The sequence below is a fragment of the Neoarius graeffei genome, chromosome 14 (genome assembly GCF_027579695.1).
Source record: "Neoarius graeffei isolate fNeoGra1 chromosome 14, fNeoGra1.pri, whole genome shotgun sequence".
In the NCBI taxonomy this organism is placed as follows: domain Eukaryota; kingdom Metazoa; phylum Chordata; class Actinopteri; order Siluriformes; family Ariidae; genus Neoarius; species Neoarius graeffei.
In genome coordinates, this window is record NC_083582.1 from 62626101 (window position 1) to 62651241 (window position 25141).

Below are 25141 nucleotides of genomic sequence, written 5' to 3' on the forward strand. Positions count from 1 at the left end.
GTTGTCCGCTTACGTTCTTCATCCAGCTTCCTTAACTGCATCTCCAGTTCATCCACCACTCCTTCCTTCCTTCCTTCCTTCCTTCCTTCTTTGGTAACTTTTTATTTAGTATTTTCAGCAGAAAATGAAACAGAACGACCAATAACAGACTAAGAAAGAAAAACAATGTGTACACGCCTCAGTTTGTACTGTTGTGATACATCATGACCAGTGTCCTTAATTGTCCATTGTATCCCATGTTCAGGTAGCGTCCTCTACCCCTTTGATATAGGCAGTCCGTTTCTCCTATTTTCTGGGAAAGATTGCTTCTCTGGACCTCAGACGGAATGTCATCTTCTCCATTGTATAGATTTCCTTAACTCTGTCCATCCACTGATTGAGGCTTGGGGACTCAGCTTTATACCAATTCTTTGTAATTGTTTTTTGTTTTGTTTTTTACAGGCCACAAGGAGTATTTTACGTATATAGATACCAATCTTTTTTTTTTTTTTTAACAGCGGCAAGGTTGGTGTAGTGGTTAGCACTGTCACCTCACAGCAAGAAGGTTCTGGGTTCGAGCCCCGTGGCCGGCGAGGGCCTTTCTGTGTGGAGTTTGCATGTTCTCCCCGTGTCCACGTGGGTTTCCTCCGGGTGCTCCGGTTTCCCCCACAGTCCAAAGACATGCAGGTTAGGTTAACTGGTGGCTCTAAATTGACCGTGAGTGTGAATGGTTGTTTGTCTCTATTGCCCCTTTTCCACCAAAGCAGTTCCAGGGCTGGTTCGGGGCCAGTGCTTAGTTTGGAACCGGGTTTTCTGTTTCCACTGACAAAGAACTGGCTCTGGGGCCAGAAAAACCGGTTCCAGGCTAGCACCAACTCTCTGCTGGGCCAGAGGAAAGAACCGCTTACGTCAGCGGGGGGGCGGAGTTGTTAAGACCAACAACAATAACAAGACTGCGAAAGATCACCATTTTTAAGCGACGAGAAGCAACAGCTGTACAAACGCAAAGTCATCCATTATTATTATTGTTGTTGTTGTTGCCGCTGCTGCTTCTTCCGTGTTGTTTTTGCTTTGATATTCGCGCCAAGGTTTATGTAAACGTAGCGCCGTAACTGATGTATACAGCGATGTAATGACGTGGCTCCGCTTAGCACCGCCAGCTATAGAAAAGCAAACTGTTTCTCAGCTGGCTCGCAAGTTGAACGAGTTGTGAACCAGCACCAGCACTGGCCCCGAACCAGCCCTGGAACTGATTTGGTGGAAAAGGGGTATATGTGTCAGCCCTGTGATGATCTGGCGACTTGTCCAGGGTGTACCCTGCCTTTCGCCCGCAGTCAGCTGGGATAGGCTCCAGCTTGCCCGCGACCCTGCACAGGATAAGTGGTTACAGATAGTGGATGGAGCTTTTAAAATACAAAAGTACAAGACCTTAACATTATTAGGAATTTCATACCCCAAGAGCTTTCTTCGAGTAAGACATATATTTCCCCAAAATGGTTTGATTTTTGGTATGACCAAAAGATATGCAAGTGATTGGCGTCCAAGTTTCCGCACCGCCTCCAACACTGTTCCTGTGACTGAGATAACTGACTTTTAATATGTGGTGTAATGAAGAACTGGATCAAATTTTTCCAGCCGAATTCTCTCCACTTCTTTGAACCTGTGGAAGAACGCTGTGCGCTCCATATTGAACGCCAGTCCTCCTGTGGTATTTCTCTGTTTAGTTCTTTCTACCATTTTGTTTTAATGTATCCCGTGTTGTTCCCATTCTGTTTCTGAAGGCCCTGATATAGTTTCGAAATTATTTTCTCATTCTTCCTTTGATACGCTTCAGTCATAATATCTATCACTGCATTACCCTGTCCAGATAATGTTGGTTTTATCATTTTATCATAATAATCTCTTATTTGAAGGTAGGGTGAGCAGAAGGGCATCTCAGAATGCACAATACCGTTTCCGTTTCCAGTTGAGAGTACGCTGTGCACATTCTGGCTGCCGCTTCTCGCCGGAGCTTTTTATTTGTATTTTTTTCCCCTTTTGTTTTTCTTTTTTGTGTTTGTGTACTTTGGTGTTTGTTTCTTAGCTTGAGTGTTTTGTCCGCCGTTTGTGGTATAGCTCTGGACCCAGTTCTGGGTGTCAGTTCCCTCCAGGCCTTGGTTCGCTGTGGTGATACCTGTGCGCCTCACTATGGACTGCAGTGAGCTTGTTGCTCTTTTAACATTGTGCTTGGCACGGTGTTCTGAGCGATGTTGCTCGGTGGCGTCGCGGCAGCTGTGCAGGGGGTTTGGGACGTACCAGAGCTCTGCGTAGCGGTGCTTCTGTGCTCGCTTTGTGGATCCGTCGCGCGGTGTTCCGAGAGATGTTGCTCGGCAGCGGTGCAACAGCTGTGCAGGCGGTGTGGGATTTATCTTCGTGCGCCTTTTGGTGGGACTGTAGCTGCTACACCATTGGAATGACATCCTGACCTTCTTTTGGTGGACTTATTTTTTTCTTTCCCTAATCGTAAAGCAACCTTGGGTATGAGAAAGGCATAATATAAATTCAACTAATTATTATTTATTATTATTATCTGAAGAAGTCTTTGTTTTCTCGTCCAAATTCCTTTTGTAATTCTCCAAAACTTTTTCAGATCCCACCATGAGTTAGTGTACATATTGCTGTAATACCCTTGTCCCACCACTGTCTGAATCCAACATCATGTATTCCTGGTTTGAATTTGAGGTCCAGGGCAGGCCAAATTAATAATTTGATGTCTCCCTCCATATTGTATTCTTTTACCATCTTTCCCCAAATATCCAGTGTCTGTTTAATAATTTCATTATTGCTTTCCTGATGCTTTTTACTCCCTGTGTCTCCTAATGTTGCTTGGGTTTGGAAAGTATCTATCTTGCTATGTCTTTCCATCTTGCCTGGTACAGAGGGCAGCATCCACATACTAGGACTCTCACTTGAGCTGCATAAAAGTATTGCTTCAGGCTGAGTTTAGACATTCCACCCTCCTCTTTTGGTAATTGAAGTTTTATACCTAACCCTTGGTCGCTTATATGTATGTATATTAGGGTGCATCAGTTGCCCTCACTTTCATAAAATCTGATGCATTTTTGTTTGGGTGTTCCTTTTCACCAATAAAGACATCCTGTAAAATGTTTTGACCATATTCAAAAGTCTAATGGTGGCACCATGAGGTTCATTTTTTGCCAAAAAACGCTTATTTTATGTTTTCGCGTAAGGTTTGAATCACAGTGTTGGACTCCATTTATTGATTTCTTGTGACCCAGAGATCATGTTAAGAACCTTTGTATTTAATAGGGGTGAGCATATGCATAGGCGGCAAGCTTAAAACCAGGGTTATAACAGTGATAGATAATGCTAGTGACACCCTAAAATAAACCTCCAAATATTTTTAAACATTCTATACATACTGTCTACAGTATCTAAGATATTTGTTATACTCTATAAGGTGCCATAATGTTTCATGAAAAGTGATCGAAATTTTGTCATAAAAGTCATAAAACTGCAGCTTTTTCTTAGCCTAGTAAACTAGACCCACCCGCCTAGCGGCCAAAAATATTTTTGCCTAGCGAGTGGGTCTAGCCTCGCACCATATAAACAAAAACACCCCGGGCATCAAAACGTGCCCGCCAATCACAACGCAAGGTTTTTGTTTGGATTCTTTGGGCGGGCTTTTGCAGGAGTGACGACAAAGCTGCGCGACGCTGGAGAAAGCACAGCAGGAAAGATGGCTACGGCTAGTGAACAGCGCGCGTTTGACTCCGCTTTGGAATCAGTTTTAGAAGAATTAGACTTGGAGTTTTCGTTGAAACATGAGCAGGAAGAGGCTCTCCGCTCATTCCTTTTCAAGAAGGACGTTTTCGCTGTTTTGCCGACCGGCTATGGCAAAAGTCTGATCTACCAGCTGGCTCCGCTCGTAGCCAAAAGGATGGGGCTAGTTTGTGCAGTACGAAGAATTAATAAACAGCTTTGAAACATTACTTTTTGATTGTTTCTTATTTTCCCGTTATTTTAAATTTAAGGGAAATTATTTCACCAAACACCACTAAATAAAAACTCTCAAAAACAGTTTAAGCAAACCCTTGAAAAACACTTGGAAAAAAAATGAGTGTATGTGGTACAGACTCCAAACTTGTGGTCATGATCTCCAAACTTCTTAATATCTAGAACCTGTTTATTAATTAATACGCATTTTGAAAAATTATTTATTTCAAGGCCTCCCCCACTGCTTTCTGTTGCTCTGACTACGTCACAGTCACTGTTGCGCTGATTGGTCAGAGCGTTGGCCTATACGCACAGAGACAGTTTGAAAGACAGCGGTTTGTTCCTCCCACCCCCTTAGGAAATGTCTACGGATCGAGGCCAGACTAAATATTCACATTTAGTCTGGCTTGCCAGGCTATCTTTTTCCATAACTTTGAGCTCCTGGTGCCACCATTAAACTTTTGAATTTTGTCAAAATATTTCACCCAGTGTGTTTTCTTACCAAAAGGAACATAAAAACAAAAATGCATCATGATCGGAGGAACTTTTCATTTTTAGGGGGCAACTGATGCACCCTAATGCGTGTGTGTGTGTATATATATATATATATATATATATATATATATATATGAGTGATTCCACGCTTATGGGTACTGAAATGGGGACATGAACTTATTCACCTAAAACCATTTCTTTTTTTACCATCAGGTCACAAAACATGTAATCTTCAATGAATGATATGTTAAAAGATAACTTTAATTTTCTGAGATGTAATAAAAACATATTTATATGCCAAAGTCAAGCCTATGAGTTCCAAAATGATGTCTGTTACATTACTTCTGTTACGATTGTCCATCTCGCGTCTGTTACAAATTAATTACAATCTAGCTATATACCATGTTAATCTTATTGAAAGAATGTGTATGTTTATTCTACTACACATGTTTATTAATTATATTTGCTAAAACATCACCTTCCTATGTTTCAATTGTTAAAATTGAGAATATATATGTCCACAACACTTCTGTTACGTTCTGACTTTGGCATATAAATATGTTTTTATTACATCTCAGAAAATTAAAATTATCTTTTAACATATCATTCATTAAAGATTGCATGTTTTGTGACCTGATGGTAAAAAAAGAAATGGTTTTAGGTGAATTCATAAAAATAAGTTCATGTCCCCATTTCAGTACCCATAAGCGTGGAATCACTTATATATATATTTGTCCCAGTGCCTAAATTGTGTTTCTGGAATCATTTACTCCTTCCTTTCTATACACCTTTCCTGGTCCCATTCTTCTCCAGACAGCTGTTCAGAGATTATAAAGTAAAAGATTGTTTGTACACTTTAAGATCATCTAAAGTGTGTACCGTCACTTGTGGCAACTGAAGATTATCTCATAAGATTTCATTGCAAAACTGAGCTCATAAGTCTAACATCCTTCCATCTGGAGATCGCTTCTGTCTTCCAGGGCTGGATCTGGAGACAGAGAGCCACCTTGAGCTCTGCGCTTCTGGAGTTTCTGCAGCCATGTGGTTGATTGTTTTTCTTCCACTCAAGCTCTTATCAAGCCCCTGATCTCTGAAGTCTAAACTCCGAACTCAGTCGAAACATTTTCACCAGTACACTTATAAATAGTTAAAGATATTCTGATCATGCACATTAAATTTACAAATGGAGTAAAAAGTCATTTCTTTCATGTCCTTATGTTCAGCCAACATTTGATTTATTGGTGTCAGTGCGAGAGTATATGAGAGCAAGATAGATTATCGTCGTTGTTGTTGTTGTTTGCGAAAAGATCATTGTGATCGCATTCTCAGGCAGCCATATTGATTTTCACCCAGTGTTTTATGATATTACTCAGGCAGCATGGTGGTGTAGTGGTCACTGTCGCCTCACAGCAAGAAGGTTCTGGGTTCGAGCCCAGTGGCTGACGGGGGGCCTTTCTATGTGAAGTTTACATGTTCTCGCCGTATCTGCATGGGTTTCCTCCGGTTTCCCCCACAGTCCAAAGACGTGCAGATTAGGTTAACTGGTGGCTCGAAATTGACCGTAGGTGCGAGTGTGAATTTTTGTTTGTCTCTCTGTTGGCCCTGCAATGATCTTGGGAGATCATGATGTCCAGGGTGTACCCCGCCTCTCACCTATAGTCAGCTGGGATGGGCTCCAGCTTGCCCGCAACCCTGCACAGGATAAACAGTTACGGATAATGGATCGATGATATCACTCTATTTCTAAATCCTAAAGGAGAAGATAAAATGCAAATCAAGCACAGAAGTCAGCACTTCTTCTTTCATTACTTTGGTTTTAACAATTGCCCTTGCTCGAGTTTCTCTTTATTAAACAGTGAGAGTGTATCAATGTCCCTAGGCCTTTTTTTCATCTCATCTCATCTCATTATCTCTAGCCGCTTTATCCTGTTCTACAGGGTCGCAGGCAAGCTGGAGCCTATCCCAGCTGACTACGGGCGAAAGGCGGGGTACACCCTGGACAAGTCGCCAGGTCATCACAGGGCTGACACATAGACACAGACAACCATTCACACTCACATTCACACCTACGCTCAATTTAGGTGGGGTTTACATTAGACCGTATCAGCGGATCATCAGATTAACGTTTTTAAAAACGATTAGCGTGCACACAGCAACGCCAATACACGATTCGCGTGCACACAGCAACGCCAATACACGGATACGCTAATCACGTGACTAATTCGGCACGTAAGTTGAAATGTGTCAGTGCAGCTCATCGCTTCCTCCTCAGCGGCTGCGCTCCAAATCACTCCCCCCTGAACAGTGAGTGCCCTCTGGAGGGTGCGCACTCCGGCCCTGCGCAGCTCACAGAGCACGCGAGTGAAGTGCACGAGCAGTGATTCGGGACTGAGCCGCTGTGCGCAAGTCACTTACCACTTGCAAGTGGAAGGATGGCAAGCCTAAAGACCATCATAACTACACAATGGGCAGTATTTGCATCAGTATTTGCAGTATTTTCATACTTTTATACTCTTTAATGAAAGGTGATACAAGGCGGAAGTCCGCGCCGTTTTTCAGCAGTCGCGTCACATGACCAACACCAGCGAATCAGGAAGGTGGATGTCACAGTGACGTTGTCCAATGACGACGCCAGCTAGAGCTCAGCACAGCGTATCCGCGTATCCTCAATGTTTACACAGCACCGGACCAGACACGATCTAGATTGAATACGTGGACCCTGACGGATTCCCGTTTCCCGGCGTTTCCAGGCGTTTTAATGTAAACGGACAGTGCATCCGCGAAGAAAACGAGACAGATACGGTCTAATGTAAACTTGGCCTTAGAGTCACCAGTTAACCTAACCTGCATGCCTTTGGACTGTGGGGGAAACCGGAGCACCCGGAGGAAACCCACGCGGACACGGGGAGAACATGCAAACTCCGCACAGAAAGGCCTTCGCTGGCCACGTGCCGCCAGGCCTTTTTTTTTTTGCATCTACACTTCCTGGTTTTATAAAACCTTTTCTCGATCATGCGTTCCATAAGAGGACCCGGCTGTGTAAAGAAACACAGCAGTGCCTCTGAACACAATTCATATTCCATGAGTGTAAGCTTTCAGTTATATTAAAACACACTGCTCTCAGAGGTGAGAACCGAGAGCAGACCCGAGCTCGATTTAGCACCCGGACTGCTGCATGAATATTCGTGTATCATTAGCAAAGAGCTAAGCAAAGCCAAGGCACTTTGGTGTTCTTACTCTCTCCCAGACTTTCTCTCGCTCACCCAAGAAGCAGAGAAAGAAATCAATGCTTGGCTTTGCTTTGCAGGTCCCAGCTGAGCCACAGAGTTGGGGGGTTTTTTTCTGCCATTTGTAACAGTCTGCATCTCCATAGCAACAGAAACAGACGGTCGTGAGTGTTGAAGGTAGCATGAATAGAAGTGAATGCTTGCACCGTCTACCGAGGAGAAAGAGAAAGAGAGTTAGTCAAAGATGAGCTGGGAATATGAGCTACAGAAGATGGCACTCCAACAAACAGCAAGCTGTGAAATATAGATTGGGTTTTTAGAGTGGAGGATTATTATAGAGCTGAAACAAGAGCTATAAATGGGAGACAAGGGCGTGATGTCTATTAGTTGATGGAGCTGGTTTGCAGTAATGCTCTTTTTTGACGAGCTTGCTTGGCAGCGGTTGTTTAAAATTAGGGCCTGGAGGTAGTGGGATAGTTGTTTGGACTCGGAGAGCTTGTTGAGCCTGTGTCAGCTCTTTCCGCTTCAGCTCTTTCTTTTGATCAGCCGCTCTCTCTGGAAGTTGGGGGGTAATTGGAGAAAGTGAACAGGGTGATTCTGTCTAATTAGAGCACAGCTGGTTCTCCGTATGTTCGCTGGTGAGCTGAGCTTTTCCTTTTCCCTTTCTCTGTCAGTGCGTTTACATGCACATAGAGAAAATCAAATTTCTGCCGTAGCTCGACTGAAATCGAAGTTCTAAATGCCATGGAAACACCTTAGCTCGGCTGAAATCGAACCAAACTGGATTTCTCGTAATCGAGCTACGCGACCTAGATTATGCGATTGTAGCCGAGCTACTTAGTGCATGTAAACCCTATCGAGCTACGTAGTCGAGCTACTTACTTCAGCACTGCCCCTTCCGGAAGTGACGAGTGACGAGACCACAAGCGGGAAACACAACAGCCTCGGTCGGCATGACAACAGTAGTAGTAGCGAGCAGCAGAAGAGGTCAGGAGGAACAAGGAGAACGAACATTCTTCTTGTGAACACGGAACTGATAACTTTGTTTATACTCTTGAATAGGGTGGCACGGTGGTGTAGTAGTTAGCGCTGTCGCCTCACAGCAAGAAGGTCCGGGTTCGAGCCCCGTGGCCGGCGAGGGCCTTTCTGTGTGGAGTTTGCATGTTCTCCCCGTGTCCGCGTGGGTTTCCTCCGGGTGCTCCGGTTTCTCCCACAGTCCAAAGACATGCAGGTTAGGTTAACTGGTGACTCTAAATTGACCGTAGGTGTGAATGTGAGTGTGAATGGTTGTCTGTGTCTATGTGTCAGCCCTGTGATGACCTGGCGACTTGTCCAGGGTGTACCCCGCCTTTCGCCCGTAGTCAGCTGGGATAGGCTCCAGCTTGCCTGCGACCCTGTAGAACAGGATAAAGCGGCTAGAGATGATGAGATGAGATACTCTTGAATAGCTCTTCTTCATGACAACAACCGGAAGTGTACCAACACAATGGGGCATGTAGTGCCACCTGTGGCTCGGGTGCACAATGTACCTCACACAATAGCTCGATTTCCTTGTGTGCATGTAGGATTAGATTTCTCTGGCACCCCTGCTGGGACCCTTAGCTCGATTACCGACAGTAGCTCGATTTGGATGTGCATGTAAATGCACTGTGTGTCTCTGGCCCGCATGCTTTCTCCACCTTTTTGACATCATGTCAGGCTTTTCATTGTGCCTCATCAACACAGGAGGCATAGAAAGGACATCGTCAACTGAGATGCTCCACTGACAGGATGCCCTTATAACTTCGAGCAAACGACAGTATCGTCTCTTCTTCGCTTTAACCCATTTTCGGCCTCCGTTTTCCCCATGTCCCCATGTCCAACTCAGCACAGCTGTTGAGTAGGCAGAGGAGGATGGTAAAGCACAGCAGATGGAGACTGAGAGCTCAGTCTTAGTCATATTTGACTTTTATGAAGCCTCATGCTCACTGCTTGTGTAATACCACATCTGAGGAGTCTGATTTTAGTCCTGACACTTCAGCGAGACATTTCACTTCTGAAAGTGGAAAAAGACAGCATGGGAAAAAAAAGAAAGAGAGCGAACCGAAGGCATGCAGATGTGTTATAAGAGTATGGATAAATTCACAGAGTGCATTTATTTTCTTATTTATTTGTTAGCATGTTAGATAACAACCAGATACACGACATAATATAAAAGTCGAACTTCCAGCCAGATTTCTTTCTTTGCATATAAAATCTTGGTCCCATGAACAAATCATGCCGTTTTTCTGTGCACTGGTAAGTCTGTGCTGTTTCCTGCTTCCGCTGTGGAGCTTTTCTGTGTGGTTAATTTTGCACATATTTCCAAAAAAAATATCAGTTTTTATTCTATCCGCATTCACTGGATATGAGCAATCGCGCGCTCTGACTGGCTACTCTACTACTAGGATATCAGCTCATATACCATGAGTAGAAAAAAACAAAATGGCGGAGCGTGTTGCCGAACCAACCGAGGATGAAATAAAAACTCTGCTCGAAAACAAAACCCCAGAAAAGCAACAAAATACGGAATAAAAATATTTGACAGTAAGAATGTATCTTTTTTTTTTCAAGAATTATTATAATAGCATTTTTCACAAGTTGCTGCTGTCATTTCGCCAGTTTGTTTACATTCTAAGCGGAAATTATTTTGTCGGACGTTTTGTATGAAGTTTTTATTTATCAAATTTGCAAAAAATAAAAATGCTCCGCTTCTCAAAATTCAGTGAACATGGATAGAATAAAACAGTTATTCCACTCAATCTTGTCGTTCATGGCTTATAGCTAACTGCCCCTTTTCCACCAAAGCAGTTCCAGGGCTGGTTCAGGGCCAGTGCTTAGTTTGGAACCGGGTTTTCTGTTTCCACTGACAAAGAACTGGCTCTGGGGCCAGAAAAAACCGGTTCCAGGCTAGCACCAACTCTCTGCTGGGCCAGAGGAAAGAACCGCTTACGTCAGCGGGGGGGGCGGAGTTGTTAAGACCAACAACAATCGCAAGACCGCGAAAGGTCGCCATTTTTAAGCGCCGAGAAGCAGCAGCTGTACAAACGCGAAGTCATCCATTATTATTGCTGTTGTTTCTTCTTCTTCTTCTTCTTCTCCGTGTTGTTGTTGCTTTGATATTCACGCCAAGGTTTATGCAAACGCAGCGGCATAACTGACGTATACAGCGACGTAATGACGTGGCTTCCCTTAGCACCCCGAGCTATGGAAAAGCAAACTGGTTCTCAGCTGGCTCGCAAGTTGATCGAGTTGTGAACCAGCACCAGCACTGGCCCCGAACCAGCCCTGCAACTGATTTGGTGGAAAAGGGGTATCAGTGCTATGCGAGTTTGTGCTGATACGTGCTGAATATCCCAAAGAACTACTGAAGTAGTGCATAGTGTCAAAACCCACAAGATTTCTTAATCAGCTTCTAAAAGCAACGGCTTAACAGCGTTTGAAGTCACTTTTGAAATATCAGGATTGGACCCTTTCAAACATGGCTATATTTATCTAGTGTCTACTGCATAATAAATACTTGAGATTAGTTCTCTTGAAAGGTTTCCACAGACATTACTTACTGTATGTCTAAGACTTCATCTCGGAATAATTACCGAAGTTACAAAGGGATTAATCCAATTGAACATATTGCACTATGCGGTTTACTGTACACGACAGGTCTGCTTTCCTACACAATCGAATTTTATTTGTATAGTGCTTTGAACAAATAAAGCAGCTTTACAGAAATCCAGATGTAGATCTGGATCTCTGATGATCAAGCCAGAGGTGACGGGAACAAGAAACACTCCCCGACATGATGTGAAGAAGAAAAGAAACCTTGAGAGAAATCAGACTTAAAGGAGAACTGAAGGCAATTTTTTTTATGATCAAAATTCTATTTCTCTCATTTTATTAAATATAGAAAGGCATCTTTGATCGCTATTTTGTCACTGCTATAGCAAGTTATGAGTGTTTGAAATATGCTCTGTAATATATCAGTCCATATGTCAAAGCAATGGCCGTAAACGAGATTCGTCGAGACCTGTGCGAGACATCGTAGGACGGAAGTAAAACGTACAGCGGAAATCAAAGCGACCAACATCTGCCAACGCTGTCAAAAGACGCGCGCGCCCTCTTTTGAATGCTGACATAATCAAGCCGGAAGTTTTGTTTGTTTTGATAGCAGTCAGGAAAGTTTGAAGAAAGTAGGCAGTAATCGTCATTTAAACTCGTTTTTGTGCAATATTTCGTTTGGAAAACAGTTTTCAAAATAGCGGCACTGACACCTGGCTGACACTTCACATTTCAAAGTCTCGCACAAGTCTCGTGAAGATCGCGCGGATAAGCGACGCCTGCCGTGGACCAAACGAACTAAATTCAACACGGCTAAAAACCGAATAGGCCGATAAGTATCATATTTAACTGCAATTAGTTGCCAATACGAGTCATGATATAAGGTTACTAAAACCGAAAACGTAATTGAATAACACGTTAATTAAGAAATAAAGCAAGTTTAAAAATGACTTCAGTTCTCCTTTAACCTCCTAGGGCTTAGCGGTCACATGCGTGGACAGCACTTTATGGAAATTCGGAACAAGAATCCACATATGTGGACATACTTTTTCTCTAAAAGTACATCTTATCAAAAGATGATGCTTAGTTTTTATTCTAATCAGGTTCTAATAAGCCCAAGTAGCAAAGAGAATTAAAAAATGCATGTAAAAAAACAGCTTGGGCCTTAGGAGGTGAAAAGAAACTCACTCAGAAGACACACTCACATAGGATTTGTATACTATACACTCGTGTCAATCTTAAGTCCAGTCTCATAAACAGTTAATTCATGAGTAGTATTTCTCAGATTTCATTCGACTTAACATTAGTAACCCAAGCCTAATATCAGTGTATGTGATAATGTATCCTGCCGGTAAAGCAAGCTAAGGTGCATTAAATTGCCTGAGTGGAGCTATAGTCTCTCTTTCCCATCTGCTATCTGCCCAGAACCAGAGATCTAAATTATTTACCCGCACTGACCTACTTGCAGAACGTTTGAGAGTTGGGAGTTGAAAAGATATTGCTGTGAGGAAAAACGCTGCTGTGTGGTTATGGCAACTCCACTGATATAACTGTGCAGGGTGCACTCCTACTCCCTCCATCTCCCGTTCTTTCTCTCTCCCACCATTGTTTGTGTGGGGTGGAAGTCTGTGATGCCGATGAGACGTCCTGACTGGAGTGGGCACTGCCCTGATGCCTGTGGGTAGTGTGCGTGTGTGTGTGTGTGAGACTACATAGAGGCAGATCGATGTTATATCCATCTCTGTCTTTCCATCGACTCACACAGACAAGCATGCGCCAGCTGGCGTCAAATCCACACAGGGCTAATCAGAGAGGTGTGAATGCTGGCGCTGAATGAATGCCACCACTTCACATCGTCAGATTCTTGCTGGAGAACGGAGCAGAATGTAGCACCAACATTCTCCACACACACACAGCTTTACAGTCACGGACGATCATCGAAGTTGATTTCTTTGCTCATCATCTGCAGTGGGATTCCAGCGACAGAAAGATTGCAGCAATGGCTTTCTTTCCTTTTGGGACTATTACCGGAACAGAGGCAAGATTTTGCTGTTTGTTGTTGGTTCGTTCATATGTACCTACCGGTATGTGTGTATATGGCCTTGGTCCAATTGCTTTTGGTTTCCAAGGATGGATTGGATTGATGTTCTTTGTTTGCGTTTCATATAAAAAGATCATGTAAAGTCATGTGTGTTCTATTATCACATGCTTCTAGAAGTTAATTCTGTTCTGGGTTTGTAGCTCGATTTCAGCTACCGATATCTCAACAGGGTCTCAGGTTTGCATGAAAAGTTTAATATTAGGGTTACTTTTGTACACGTTTGATGAAACCAGGATTGAAATCTACATTATGATGGTGTTTGCCAGAAGAAAAAAAAACGAATGCATGGGATACAGTCCTTACATAATGACGCTTACTATTGAATTGATGTTTTATTGCCTTTGAGGTTCATGTGTGTTAGTGATAGAGTGCTAGGCCTGTGGATCTAGACAGCGACTACAGAGCATCACATCGCCCTCTTAACCATCATTTTGGTTCTCTTCAAATAGCACCTACAATCTGTGTGTGTGTGTCTCTAACACACACAGGCTCAAGGCTCAGTTGAGACGGCTATCATACATGCAAAAGCTTTACGTTCAAAATTTTTAATCATTCTTCTCGCTCTCTCCTCTCCAGGACGATCTTTTAGTCGCGTCAGCTGAATGTCCCACTGATGATGAAGACATCGACCCATGTGACCCAACCTCAGGTGGGTTAGGTTAGTCATCTTTCTTTTTTTATTATTGCTGTCCATGTGTCTTTCTTTTGCTGCAGCTCATTTTCCATAATAACCTTAAAGTCAACCATTACAAAAAAAAAAAGTCAATGATGGTTAATCATGAGTCAGTTTATTCTGAACTCTTTCTTGGTATGAAAGCAAATGATTTGGCATTTAACTAATTGAGTTCGACTTCCGGAAATCAGCACTGGAGCAAGAACTGTAAATACCATTGAACAGAAAAATAAAGTGTCTTCACCCTGACCAGGAACAAACAAGCTTTTTACAAAATAATAATAATAATCATTTCAATTGCTTACTTAACCTATGCAAGTGCAAGTCATGTGGAGAAAAAAAAGACACATTTTTGGACTTGAGAAGTCAGCTGATGATGATTGAATATCGAGATTCAGAACACTAATTCAACACTAATGCAAGAATAAATTATTTATTATAGCAAAAGGAATTGCCCTGTGATGACCTGGCGACTTGTCCAGGGTGTACCCCGCTTTTCGCCCGTAGTCAGCTGGGATAGGCTCCAGCTTGCCTGCGACCCTGTAGAACAGGATAAAGCGGCTAGAGATAATGAGATGAGATGAGCGAAAGGAATTACCGAGAGCAATTTCTATTATGTAACACATTATATGATGACCAAAGTGACGACGACGACGACCCTGAATTCAATTATTTGAATTTGAAGTCATGACTTGTGAGTGGGCGGCACGGTGGTGTAGTGGTTAGCACTGTCGCCTCACAGCAAGAAGGTCCAGGTTCGAGCCCCGTGGCCGGCGAGGGCCTTTCTGTGTGGAGTTTGCATGTTCTCCCCGTGTCCGCGTGGGTTTCCTCCGGGTGCTCCGGTTTCCCCCACAGTCCAAAGACATGCAGGTTAGGTTAACTGGTGACTCTAAATTGACCGTAGGTGTGAATGTGAGTGTGAATGGTTGTTTGTGTCTATGTGTCAGCCCTGTGATGACCTGGCGACTTGTCCAGGGTGTACCCCGCTTTTCGCCCGTAGTCAGCTGGGATAGGCTCCAGCTTGCCTGCGACCCTGTAGAACAGGATCAAGCGGCTAGAGATAATGAGATGAGATGAGCGAAAGGAATTACCGAGAGCAATTTCTATTATGTAACACATTTACTGTATATGATGACCAAAGTGACGACGACGACAACCCTGAATTCAATTATTTAAATTTGAAGTCATGATTTGTGCGTGGGCGGCACGGTGGTGTAGTGGTTAGCACTGTCGCCTCACAGCAAGAAGGTTCTGGGTTCGAGCCCCGTGGCTGGCGAGGGCCTTTCTGTACGGGGTTTGCATGTTCTCCCTGTGTCCGCGTGGGTTTCCTCCTTCCTCCGGGTGCTCCGGTTTCCCCCACAGTCCAAAGACATGCAGGTTAGGTTAACTGGTGACTCTAAATTGACCGTAGGTGTGAATGTGAGTGTGAATGGTTGTCTGTGTCTATGTGTCAGCCCTGTGATGACCTGGCGACTTGTCCAGGGTGTACCCCACCTTTCGCCCGTAGTCAGCTGGGATAGGCTCCAGCTTGCCTGCGACCCTGTAGAACAGGATAAAGCGGCTAGAGATAATGAGATGAGACTTGTGTGTGACTTGGATGAGAATGAAGGAGAGTTGCGCAGCTGTCAGCCTTGCTGTCTCTTGTCCTGACCTAACTGGGTCCAGGAGCAAGACAGAATCAAGACGACTGGCGCTAGATCGGGATGCAGTGGATGGCCAGCAGTGTTCTACGTGTTGCACTGTGCCCTCATCACGCTCCACAAAAGCTTTGCTGGGTTCGCCATCCTGCCCATTGAACCACCAGGTGGTGGTCTCCTCCACACAGTTTGCTGAGTCCGGTCTTTGGTCATAACCCTGATCAAGAGGAGTGAGGGGTTGCTCGTGCTGGCTCCAGGTACCACCCCAGGCTAGTAGAGGGAAGGAGACACCTTACTACTTCCCACATTATATACATGATATATGTACGTATATATACAAAATGACGAGGTTGTACACTCTTAAATGGAAAGGTTTTATGTAGAGCCTTCAATACAGGGATTCAAGCAGAAAGACTTTAAGGATCTAAGAATCACTAACTATCCAAATAGCCCATGAGGAACCTGTTATTTTAGAGTGTAAATCATAAATCTGTTTTGTTTGATATTCTTTTTTTTTTATTTCAAATTCATCCATTGGCTGCTTCACATTTTTAATCAAACGTTGATTTCTTTTTAAAATCAACCTGAGTTCTGTCATGATTTCATCTGCTGTGTGTTTGTGTTTTGAATATGGTGGTTAATGTGTGATATGTAGAACAGAGACTTGGAAAAGGCCACTGAGTACGGGCTGAACACCTTTTCCGAATCTCAGCAACGTAGCTACTTGCTAACGCTGTGAACTGCCCATGACGACGAATTCAAAGAATAAAGGTTAAAAGAAATGGGATTTCTTTAGCAGCTCGATGCAAGCTGCAAGCGACCCATGCATTTGTTCTGTTTACAGTAAGCATGTCAGAGAAATAATGAAAATTCCCTCCTAAGGCAAGAATTTGAAGATTTCAGACATGCAAGGTAGTCTAGTGAATAATCTAATACGAACGAGGCGGTTGTAGCTGGAACAGAGATAAAGCTGAATAATAATGTTAGCAGGAATTACATTTCTGTTGTTTTCCTGCATTGTGATGTGATCACGCTGTTATTTAAATGCACGGGCCAAAAACCTGATTTGTTCTTCCCACACATTTATCATCGTATTTTTCCACACCTGCAGGCTGCAGTTGACTTACTAACAGTAAGGGGACTTGTTTGTTTCAGGTGTCATTTCACTACGGGTTTTATGTCCTGCCTGCAGCCATGCAGATGCTGAATTACTCCCCCTTCTCTTTGTGACTTCAAGCAAATCATGACATAAATCACAAAAATGGATCACTATCTCTCTGCTTGGAAATAAACAGCGAGTAAATGAAGCTCGCTCAGTGGATGCCAGAGATTTTTTTTTTAATGTCTGGCACATCCAATTTAATCACTGTGTGTTAGTGCATGAGCCAATAACGAGGTGCACTTTATGGCCTGCGAGAGTCAATATGATGAGGAGATTGCATTAGTGCTGTAAAGTGAATACAGGCGAAAGGCCAACACCTTGAAGACGCACGGATCAACGTTACCAAGGATTTTTTTTTATGTACTACAAAGCAGTTCACAAGATATCATTCAATCCACCCTTACAGAAAAGAAGTTTATTCAAGTGTGCTTCTAGTATACTTCTTTGAAACTAAAAATAAGAGAGTATGCTTTCAGTTTACTTTTTATTTACTTATCAGAGATGTACTTCATAAAGTTACTGTATACATAAGCATACTTGGCTTATACTGAAAAGTATATCGAAAAGTCGAAGTATATTAAGCTTATACTTAAACTTTTGATCAAGATATACTTAACAAAAGTGTAATAAAGTATTAAAATATTTGTGCCTTATGTTTAAGTGTACTCGCCCTGTAGTTGTGCTTATCCCTTTGATAGTAGCCTATAAAATACTTCTTTTTCACACATATTGACTTCTCTGTGATACACGGCAGCATGTTTTAAATCCCATCTTTTAAACCTACATTCTTACCTTTAGAACTTCATTGTAACTTAAGGTACAAAACACTTAAGTTCTCTACTGGTAGTGTGGGTCAGGGCTAGAAAACTAATAGTATACCTAGAAGGGTAATTGCAGTATACTTCAAAACTAAAAAGTGGACTAGATGTATATAACCAGAAACTAATAATAGTATATTTCCAATATGGTATAAAGTATACTTTATAAACTAAAAAGTGGACTAGAAATGTGTAACGAGTAAACCAATAGTATATTTCCAGTATACTACAAAGTAAACTAAAAAGTGGACCAGAAGTATAAAACAAGTAAGTAAACTCATATTTCCAGAATACTATGAAGTATGCTTTTGTGAACTAACGAGTGGACTGCAAGTATAGAACTAGTAAACTATTAGTATATAAGTTTACTTGTGGTATACTTGCAGTAGAAAATAAAAAATACTAGTTGTATACTCAAAGTTTACGTCTCTAAGGCCCAAGCTGTTTTTTTACATGCATTTTTTTATTTCTCTTTGCTATTTGGGCTTATTAGAACCTGATTAGAATAAAAACTAAGCATCATCTTTTGATAAGATGTACTTTTAGAGAAAAAGGATGTCCACATATGTGGAGTTTTGTTCCGAATTTCTAAAAAGTGCTGTCCACGCATGTGACTGCTAAGCCCTAGGAGGTTAACCCTTTGGTGACTGACCCCTTGAAAATGGTTCCTCCAGGAACCATGACGTTTCAGTTGTCAAGACAATGGAAAAACTAAAATACAAATACAAGAGCATTTTGTTTTGTGCACAAGAGCATTGTGACGTATCTTTCTGTTTTTGTATTTTAGTTTTTCCGTTGTCTTGACAACTGAAACGTCATCGTTCCTGGAGGAACCATTTTCAAGGGGTCAGTCACCAAAGGGTTAAAGTATACTTTTTATAAACTAAAAGTGGGCCAATTTAGTTCCAAGAAGTATTAGATTAGTTTACTAACAAATATATTGTAAGTACATTGATATCAGTATACTTGGTACACAAAAGTATACTTAAGGAAATATACTTTAACTTACAGTAAGTATACTTAATAAAATGAACTTGAAGTATACTTCTTTTTGATAAGGGCAGTTGAGCAAAACCATCAAATCTATTTTCTTAAAGGACTGATTTTTTTTTATCTTTTCTATCTTTACTTCAGGGGTATCAGAAGCATTTTTAATGTGGGGGGGACACACTGGTGGGGGGTCTGGGGGTCCTCCCCCAGAAAATTTTTAATTAATTAGATGCCATTTCCTGCATTCTGGTGTATTTTTAACAGGTTGTTAAACACCTAATTTCACCAACAAAAGTCACTTAATTCAATGACTATTTTAGGGACTCAACAATAGTCCATATATTCATCAGCCTGTTTTTAAACCCACTGCTCTGCCTAAGATAATGAGATGAATGTGACACAATTTATCACCAACAATGACTTTTTTTTTAGATATTTTTTTGGGCTTTTTCACCTTTATTGGATAGGACAGTGTAGAGACAGGACAGGAAATGATTGGGAGAGAGAGACAGGGAGGGATCAGGAAATGACCTCGGGTCAGAATCAAACCCAGGTCCCCGGATTTATGGTATGGCGCCTTAGCCACCTGAGCTACGACGCCCCACCAACAATGACTTTATGGGTGCATTTTACTTTTTATTTTGTGTTTCCTTTTTTATTTAGTTTTAGATATAACACAACATGCCACTGGGCCAAGCTATAGTGACACTCAATGTTTAAAAATAAGAATATTCATAATTTCACACAATGAACAGGCATGACATGGCATCATGCAAACTTCATAACATAAAATCACACAACGGTGACACAAAAAACAACTTCACACAATGAACAGATGCAATTTTGTTAACCACCAACAGTGACTTTAGTGGGTGCGTTTTACTTTTTTCTGATTTAGTGATGCTCATAACAAAAATGACATGGCATCATGCAGTCTTCATAACAAAATTACACTGTCAAGCAACAACACATAAAAGAGAACTTCACACGATGAACAAGTGCAGTTTTGTCAACCTACATGCAATGGTGGTACTACAGTAACATTTACAGATTAGTATAACAAATAGATTTATAGATATAACTCCTTCTTACATTGGTGCCACCACAATTTCTACCACTTCATAACTTTTATCCCCCTTTCCTTCACAATCCACCTGGAATAACATCCATCTCTCTCCATCGCTTTCCTCTCTACTATTCCTTCCCCATACACTGATTTCCCATCTTACTTTCCAGAAAACTGCCAAAGACCAGACAAAACAGGGAATCAATAAATATCATCAGAGCAGACTTGACCTCATTCTTGGCATTACAGTAAGGCAGGCCTACTGGGTTTGAATTAAATGATAGCTAACATTAAGCTAGCTGATACATCTCCTAACATTGACTAGCCAGCTGACTGCACTAACATTTCCACTGGGACAAAAAAACCCTGTACTTTCCACTTCTTTGTAAAGAATGTCCTTATGTCCACTGTGTCTGGGGAGGGAGCAAATATTGCAAACAATTCATCATCAACCAAGAATACCCCATTAGGCTCAGCTTATTTCATTGTTTAGTTGAACATTAATTTAACGTGGCCTAGGGTTAATTTTGAGAGCATATCACAAAAGAATAAGGTTTTAGCAAAAGCTAGACATTGTGAGGTGGCAATGGGGCTGACGTTCCCTCCTCCACTTTCCAGCAGCTGCACCAAAATTTCTCTGCTTGCACTGAGATTCACTTCACTTGCGTGCGGTAAGTTGTTGTAGGTAACGCTCGGAAAACCCAGAGTGGATTTTCAGTGGTATGTGTATTCTCTTATCGATCAAGTGGAATGGATTCTTTCACGAAGCAATAGAAACCGCTCTGGGTGAACTAATATTTTATGTTAAATGTGTGGGGGGGGTCCAAACGAAGAATTATGAAATGTGAAGGGGACACGTCCCCTCCGCATTCAATGGTGGCAACGCCCATGCTTTACTTTATATTTTCCTAATAAAGATCTCTTGCTTATAATCAAGGCCTTATTATTAACAGTACTCCTCTGTGCACTGTATATGCATCGAGTAAATATTTGAGCTGATGACTCATTAGCACTTAGCTAATCAATGATAAAAGGCTGCTGCTGGGAAGCAGCATCAGCTTGATCTTTATAATTGATGTTTATAATGAACTCGCTCTTTCTGTCTCTGCCCTCGATACAGCACACCCTCCCCTGCAGGAAGTGAATGGTTACCCGAGCCCGGAGGTGATCCGTGAATCCAGCAGCACCACGGGCATGGTGGTGGGCATCGTAGCAGCCGCCGCCCTCTGCATCCTCATCCTCCTTTACGCCATGTACAAATACCGCAACCGTGACGAGGGCTCGTACCACGTGGACGAGAGCCGTAACTACATCAGTAACTCAGCCACGCAGCCCAACGGAGCTGCTGTGAAAGAAAAACCCATCGGCGTGGCCAAAATCTCCAGCAAGAACAAAAAGAACAAAGACAAAGAGTACTACGTCTGATCCCACAGACTTTTTTTTCCCCTCCCAGTTCCTGTGTTCAGAAGCATACAGGCAAAAGGGAGGAGACGCAAACCCTGTGTATAGTAATTAAGAGGAAAAAAAGCACAGTCTTAGTTTTAACTGAGACGCAGATATACTGTTACTAACAATAAGAACATATACTTTATACCCAAGCACACAAGAACTATACAGAGCTATGCGTGTGTACAAAAGGAATTAAGCGAGAATGAAAGGAAGCTTGAAAATGGAGATCGATCCTCTGGACAGGTACAAGCCAGTACAACCCTGTATGTTAGGGTGAATCTCTTAAAGACATGGCCACTGGTCAAAACTGAGGTCTTACTGTGTTTCATATTATGTTGCCTGTGTATGTGTTACTGGGACATGCCCTCTACATGCAGAAAATCCATAAACATCTGGAAAAATGAAAAAGACATTCACGAAATGAGAGGAACAAAGTGACTTATTACACTGAGAAGCTACCTACTGTATGATCGTTCAATCAGCCAAAGTATTCGCCCCCCCTCTTTTCTAATGGCGGTGTTGGCCATCTGGAGACAGAACCAAACTGGAGATAAAGAAAAGGATCCAAGCAAAACTCAATATCAAGGATGAATACCTTGGGTCAAAGAGGACTGTGGAGGCCTTATTATGAAGCAAAGTGTAAAATCGGTCGTTGTTTCTTTTCCGTTTGTATGTTGTATGTCATGATAATGACAGCAGCAATGAGGTGGTGATGCTGATGATTAAGGTAAAGAATGGCGGGGTCATTTGGCGATAGTTTGAGAAATACTCCATGCACGTGAAGTATCTTATTACATATGTTTATATACGGTGCAAAGACTATCTATGTGTGCTCTCTGGACTGTGGCTGAAGTGGTGTTTTATAGCCTGTTATATAGATGATGCCAACTACAGTATACCTGCTCTTCAAACATTTTCTAGTAAAAGCAACTGGGAAAATAATTAAAAACAGAAGAAAAAAAAACCTAAATGTTAATGTGTTGCTATAGAGATAGAACCGTTTCTGCCATTAGCTATGAACATTTGGGCTCCTGTATTTTATTTTTTATCCTTTATGCGCACCTTCAATGCCAGTATTTTATTTCTCCCATTACTTTTTATTTTCGCAACTACTTTTTGTGTGTGAACATACAAAAGACACAAAAACAAGATTGGGTTTGGGGGGGAAAGCAAACCGTCACAAAGTAAAATGATTAGAATTGTTGAAGCAATATCATTTTGCTCTTCTGACATGGATTGACATCATGATGAAAAAAAAAAACAAGGAAAAAACCTCAAAACAAAACATTGAACTGGATCCCAAAATATATGTATTGAAGTGTTTCTGCCAGAAGACACAAATCTCAACAAGAACTAAAAATGTATTGCTTGTGAACACTCCTCTTTGCTATATTGTACTACGCTGAAAGCACAAGAGGCACAAAACAAACAATTTCAGAATAAATGTTGGATTTTTTTGTTTGTTTGTTTTTTTATTTGTGTACAATTTTTCTATGACACATTCTTTTGTTTTTATTGTGACAATTCTTTAACGACCTCAAAGTGAAGATTTATTATGAAAAAATAGTTTTGAAAAATCGAACAAATAAATAAAATATTAATTAAGACTTAAAGCTATTTGCGTCTTACTCTTCATATTAACACCATACCAAATCTAATTTTATATATATATATATATATATATATATAAATAAAATATTATATATATATATAATTAGATATATATAAAGAGAGAGAGAGAGGCAGCACGGTGGTGTAGTGGTTAGCACTGTCGCCTCACAGCAAGAAGGTTCTGGGTTCGAGCCCAGTGGCCAATGGGGATCTTTCTCTGCAGAGTTTGCATGTTCTCCCCATGTCCGTGTGGGTTTACCCCAAAGACATGCAGGTTAGGCTAATTGGTGGCTCTAAATTGACGGTAGGTGTGAATGTGAGTGTGAATGGTTGTTTGTCTTTGTGTGTCAGCCCTGTGATGATCTGGCAACTTGTCCAGGGTGTACCCCACCTCTCGCCCATAGTCAGCTGGGATAGGATAGGCTCCAGCTCACCCACAACCCTGCACAGGATAAGCGGTTATGGCTAATGAATGTATATATATATATATATATATATATATTAGTGCTGTCAAGCGATTAAAATATTTAATCGCGATTAATGTCGCGACTGTCATAGTTAACTCGTGATTAATCGCAATTTAATCGCACATTTTTGTCACATGAAAAACCATTTTAATTCTCTTATCAGCATAAAAATGTGAATGGGCTTGCTTTGTACCAATGTTTTTTTTTTTTTTTTTATTGCAGAGCATAACACGTCTTGTCACAGCCACTGCAAAGTCGGGCTGGAGCCGCCGATGGGAAAACGAAACCTAAGCCGAGCACCGTGGCTCTTCGTCCCAAGGCGCGGGGCTAGCGCGCCATGCCCGCGCTGGTTCTTTGGGGGGAGGGCAGAGGACTCTGGCTGTGCAGGGCGTGGCATTACAGTCTACCATAGCTGCTATCGTTTTTCTAAGCAAAGTCTCTGTTCCAAGTTCCTGACACTTTCAAAAGCTTATGAAAAACCTACATCATGTCACAGAGCATTAATCTCGCGATAAAAAAATTATCGCCGTTAAAATTGAGTCAACGCGATAATAACGCGACATTTTTGACAGCACTAATATATATATATATATATATATATATATATATATATATATATATATATATATATATATGTATGACTTTGTTTGACTTCATCTTGGTTATTATTCACTGAGCCTGAGGCAGATACTCGTTTTAGTAGAAATACGCCAGTGATTTTTTTAAATTCTATTTAAAAAATAATTGATTTCAAACTTCAAAAGCAGTATGCAAACATAATAACACTGCAGCACAGACTTGTGTCACTTATCTATGCCGAGTCACATAAAATACTTTGTTTTGAAATCGAAAAAATAAATCACAATTCCACTTTACTTTTGAATAGTTTTAGACCAAACTTCGTAGCATCTTTAGTGCTTTCAGGAACGGCATTTTCTTTCATAATTTCTAATTCTTCCTCACTTACGGTGACAAAGTGATTGGCCGCCATTTTGCCGAGTCACTCAAGGTGATTATCGAGAAATAATCCAAATTTCCTGTAATCGCCTATTTGGACACACCCTCTATTTCAATGTTTTTTCTTTATTTTTATTTAATAAAAAGTCACTTCATGTCTTAAAGCAATGACGGATGTCATTTCTCTTTACTTAGTTGAGCGACTCTTGACAAAATATGGATTACTACAGTTGTGGAAAAGGGCTATTTACTGTATTTTAATTATTTACTGTTTGATCTCAGATATATTAAGAAGGCAAGAAATTGCACTAATTAACTTTTGACGAGGCACATCTGTTAACTGAAAAGCGTTCCAGGTGACCACCTCATGAAGCTGGTTAAGATATATAGTGTGTAAAGCCAAATCAACTCAGTTTATTTGTACAGTGCTTTTAACAGCAGACATTGTCGAAAAGCAGCTTTAAAGAATATTAAAGACATTAAACATGTGAGCTAATTTTATCCCGAATAAATTTATTTATCCCTCATGAGCAAGCCTGTGGTGTCATTAACCTCCTAGGGCTTAGCGGTCACATGCGTGTACAGCACTTTATGGAAATTCGGAACAAGAATCCACATATGTGGACATACTTTTTCTCTAAAAGTACATCTTATCAAAAGATGATGCGTAGTTTTTATTCTAATCAGGTTCTAATAAGCCCAAATAGCAAAGAGAAATAAAAAATGCATGTAGAAAAACAGCTTGGGCCTTAGGAGGTTAAGGTAAACACTGGCTACTTTGAAGTGTTTTTTGTAACCCTTTTTTTTTGTTTACCACATCACTCCATATATGTTCCATATGTTATTTCATAGTTTTGATGTCCTCAATATTGTTCTAAAATGTAGAAAATAGTCAAAATACAGAAAAACCTATGAATGTGTGGGGGTGTCCAAACTTTTG

The 25141-nt window shown here is 41.4% G+C and overlaps 1 protein-coding gene across 8 annotated transcripts in view; it reads left to right on the forward strand.

The window, feature by feature from the left end:
- nrxn1a (neurexin 1a) overlaps positions 1 to 22698 on the forward strand; it is a 435939-nt gene extending 413241 nt beyond the window's left edge. For 5 of the 8 annotated variants that reach the window (XM_060940196.1, XM_060940198.1, XM_060940200.1 and 2 more), the window contains 2 exons: positions 13948 to 14029; positions 20838 to 22698. In XM_060940196.1, the coding sequence (XP_060796179.1) occupies positions 13948 to 14029; positions 20838 to 21142 (387 nt within the window). In that variant the 3' untranslated portion in view covers positions 21143 to 22698. The remainder of the gene's footprint in view (positions 1 to 13947; positions 14030 to 20837) is intronic. The other 3 variants (XM_060940197.1, XM_060940203.1, XM_060940199.1) reach the window with 2 other exon arrangements.
- The last annotated feature ends 2443 nt before the right edge of the window (positions 22699 to 25141 follow it).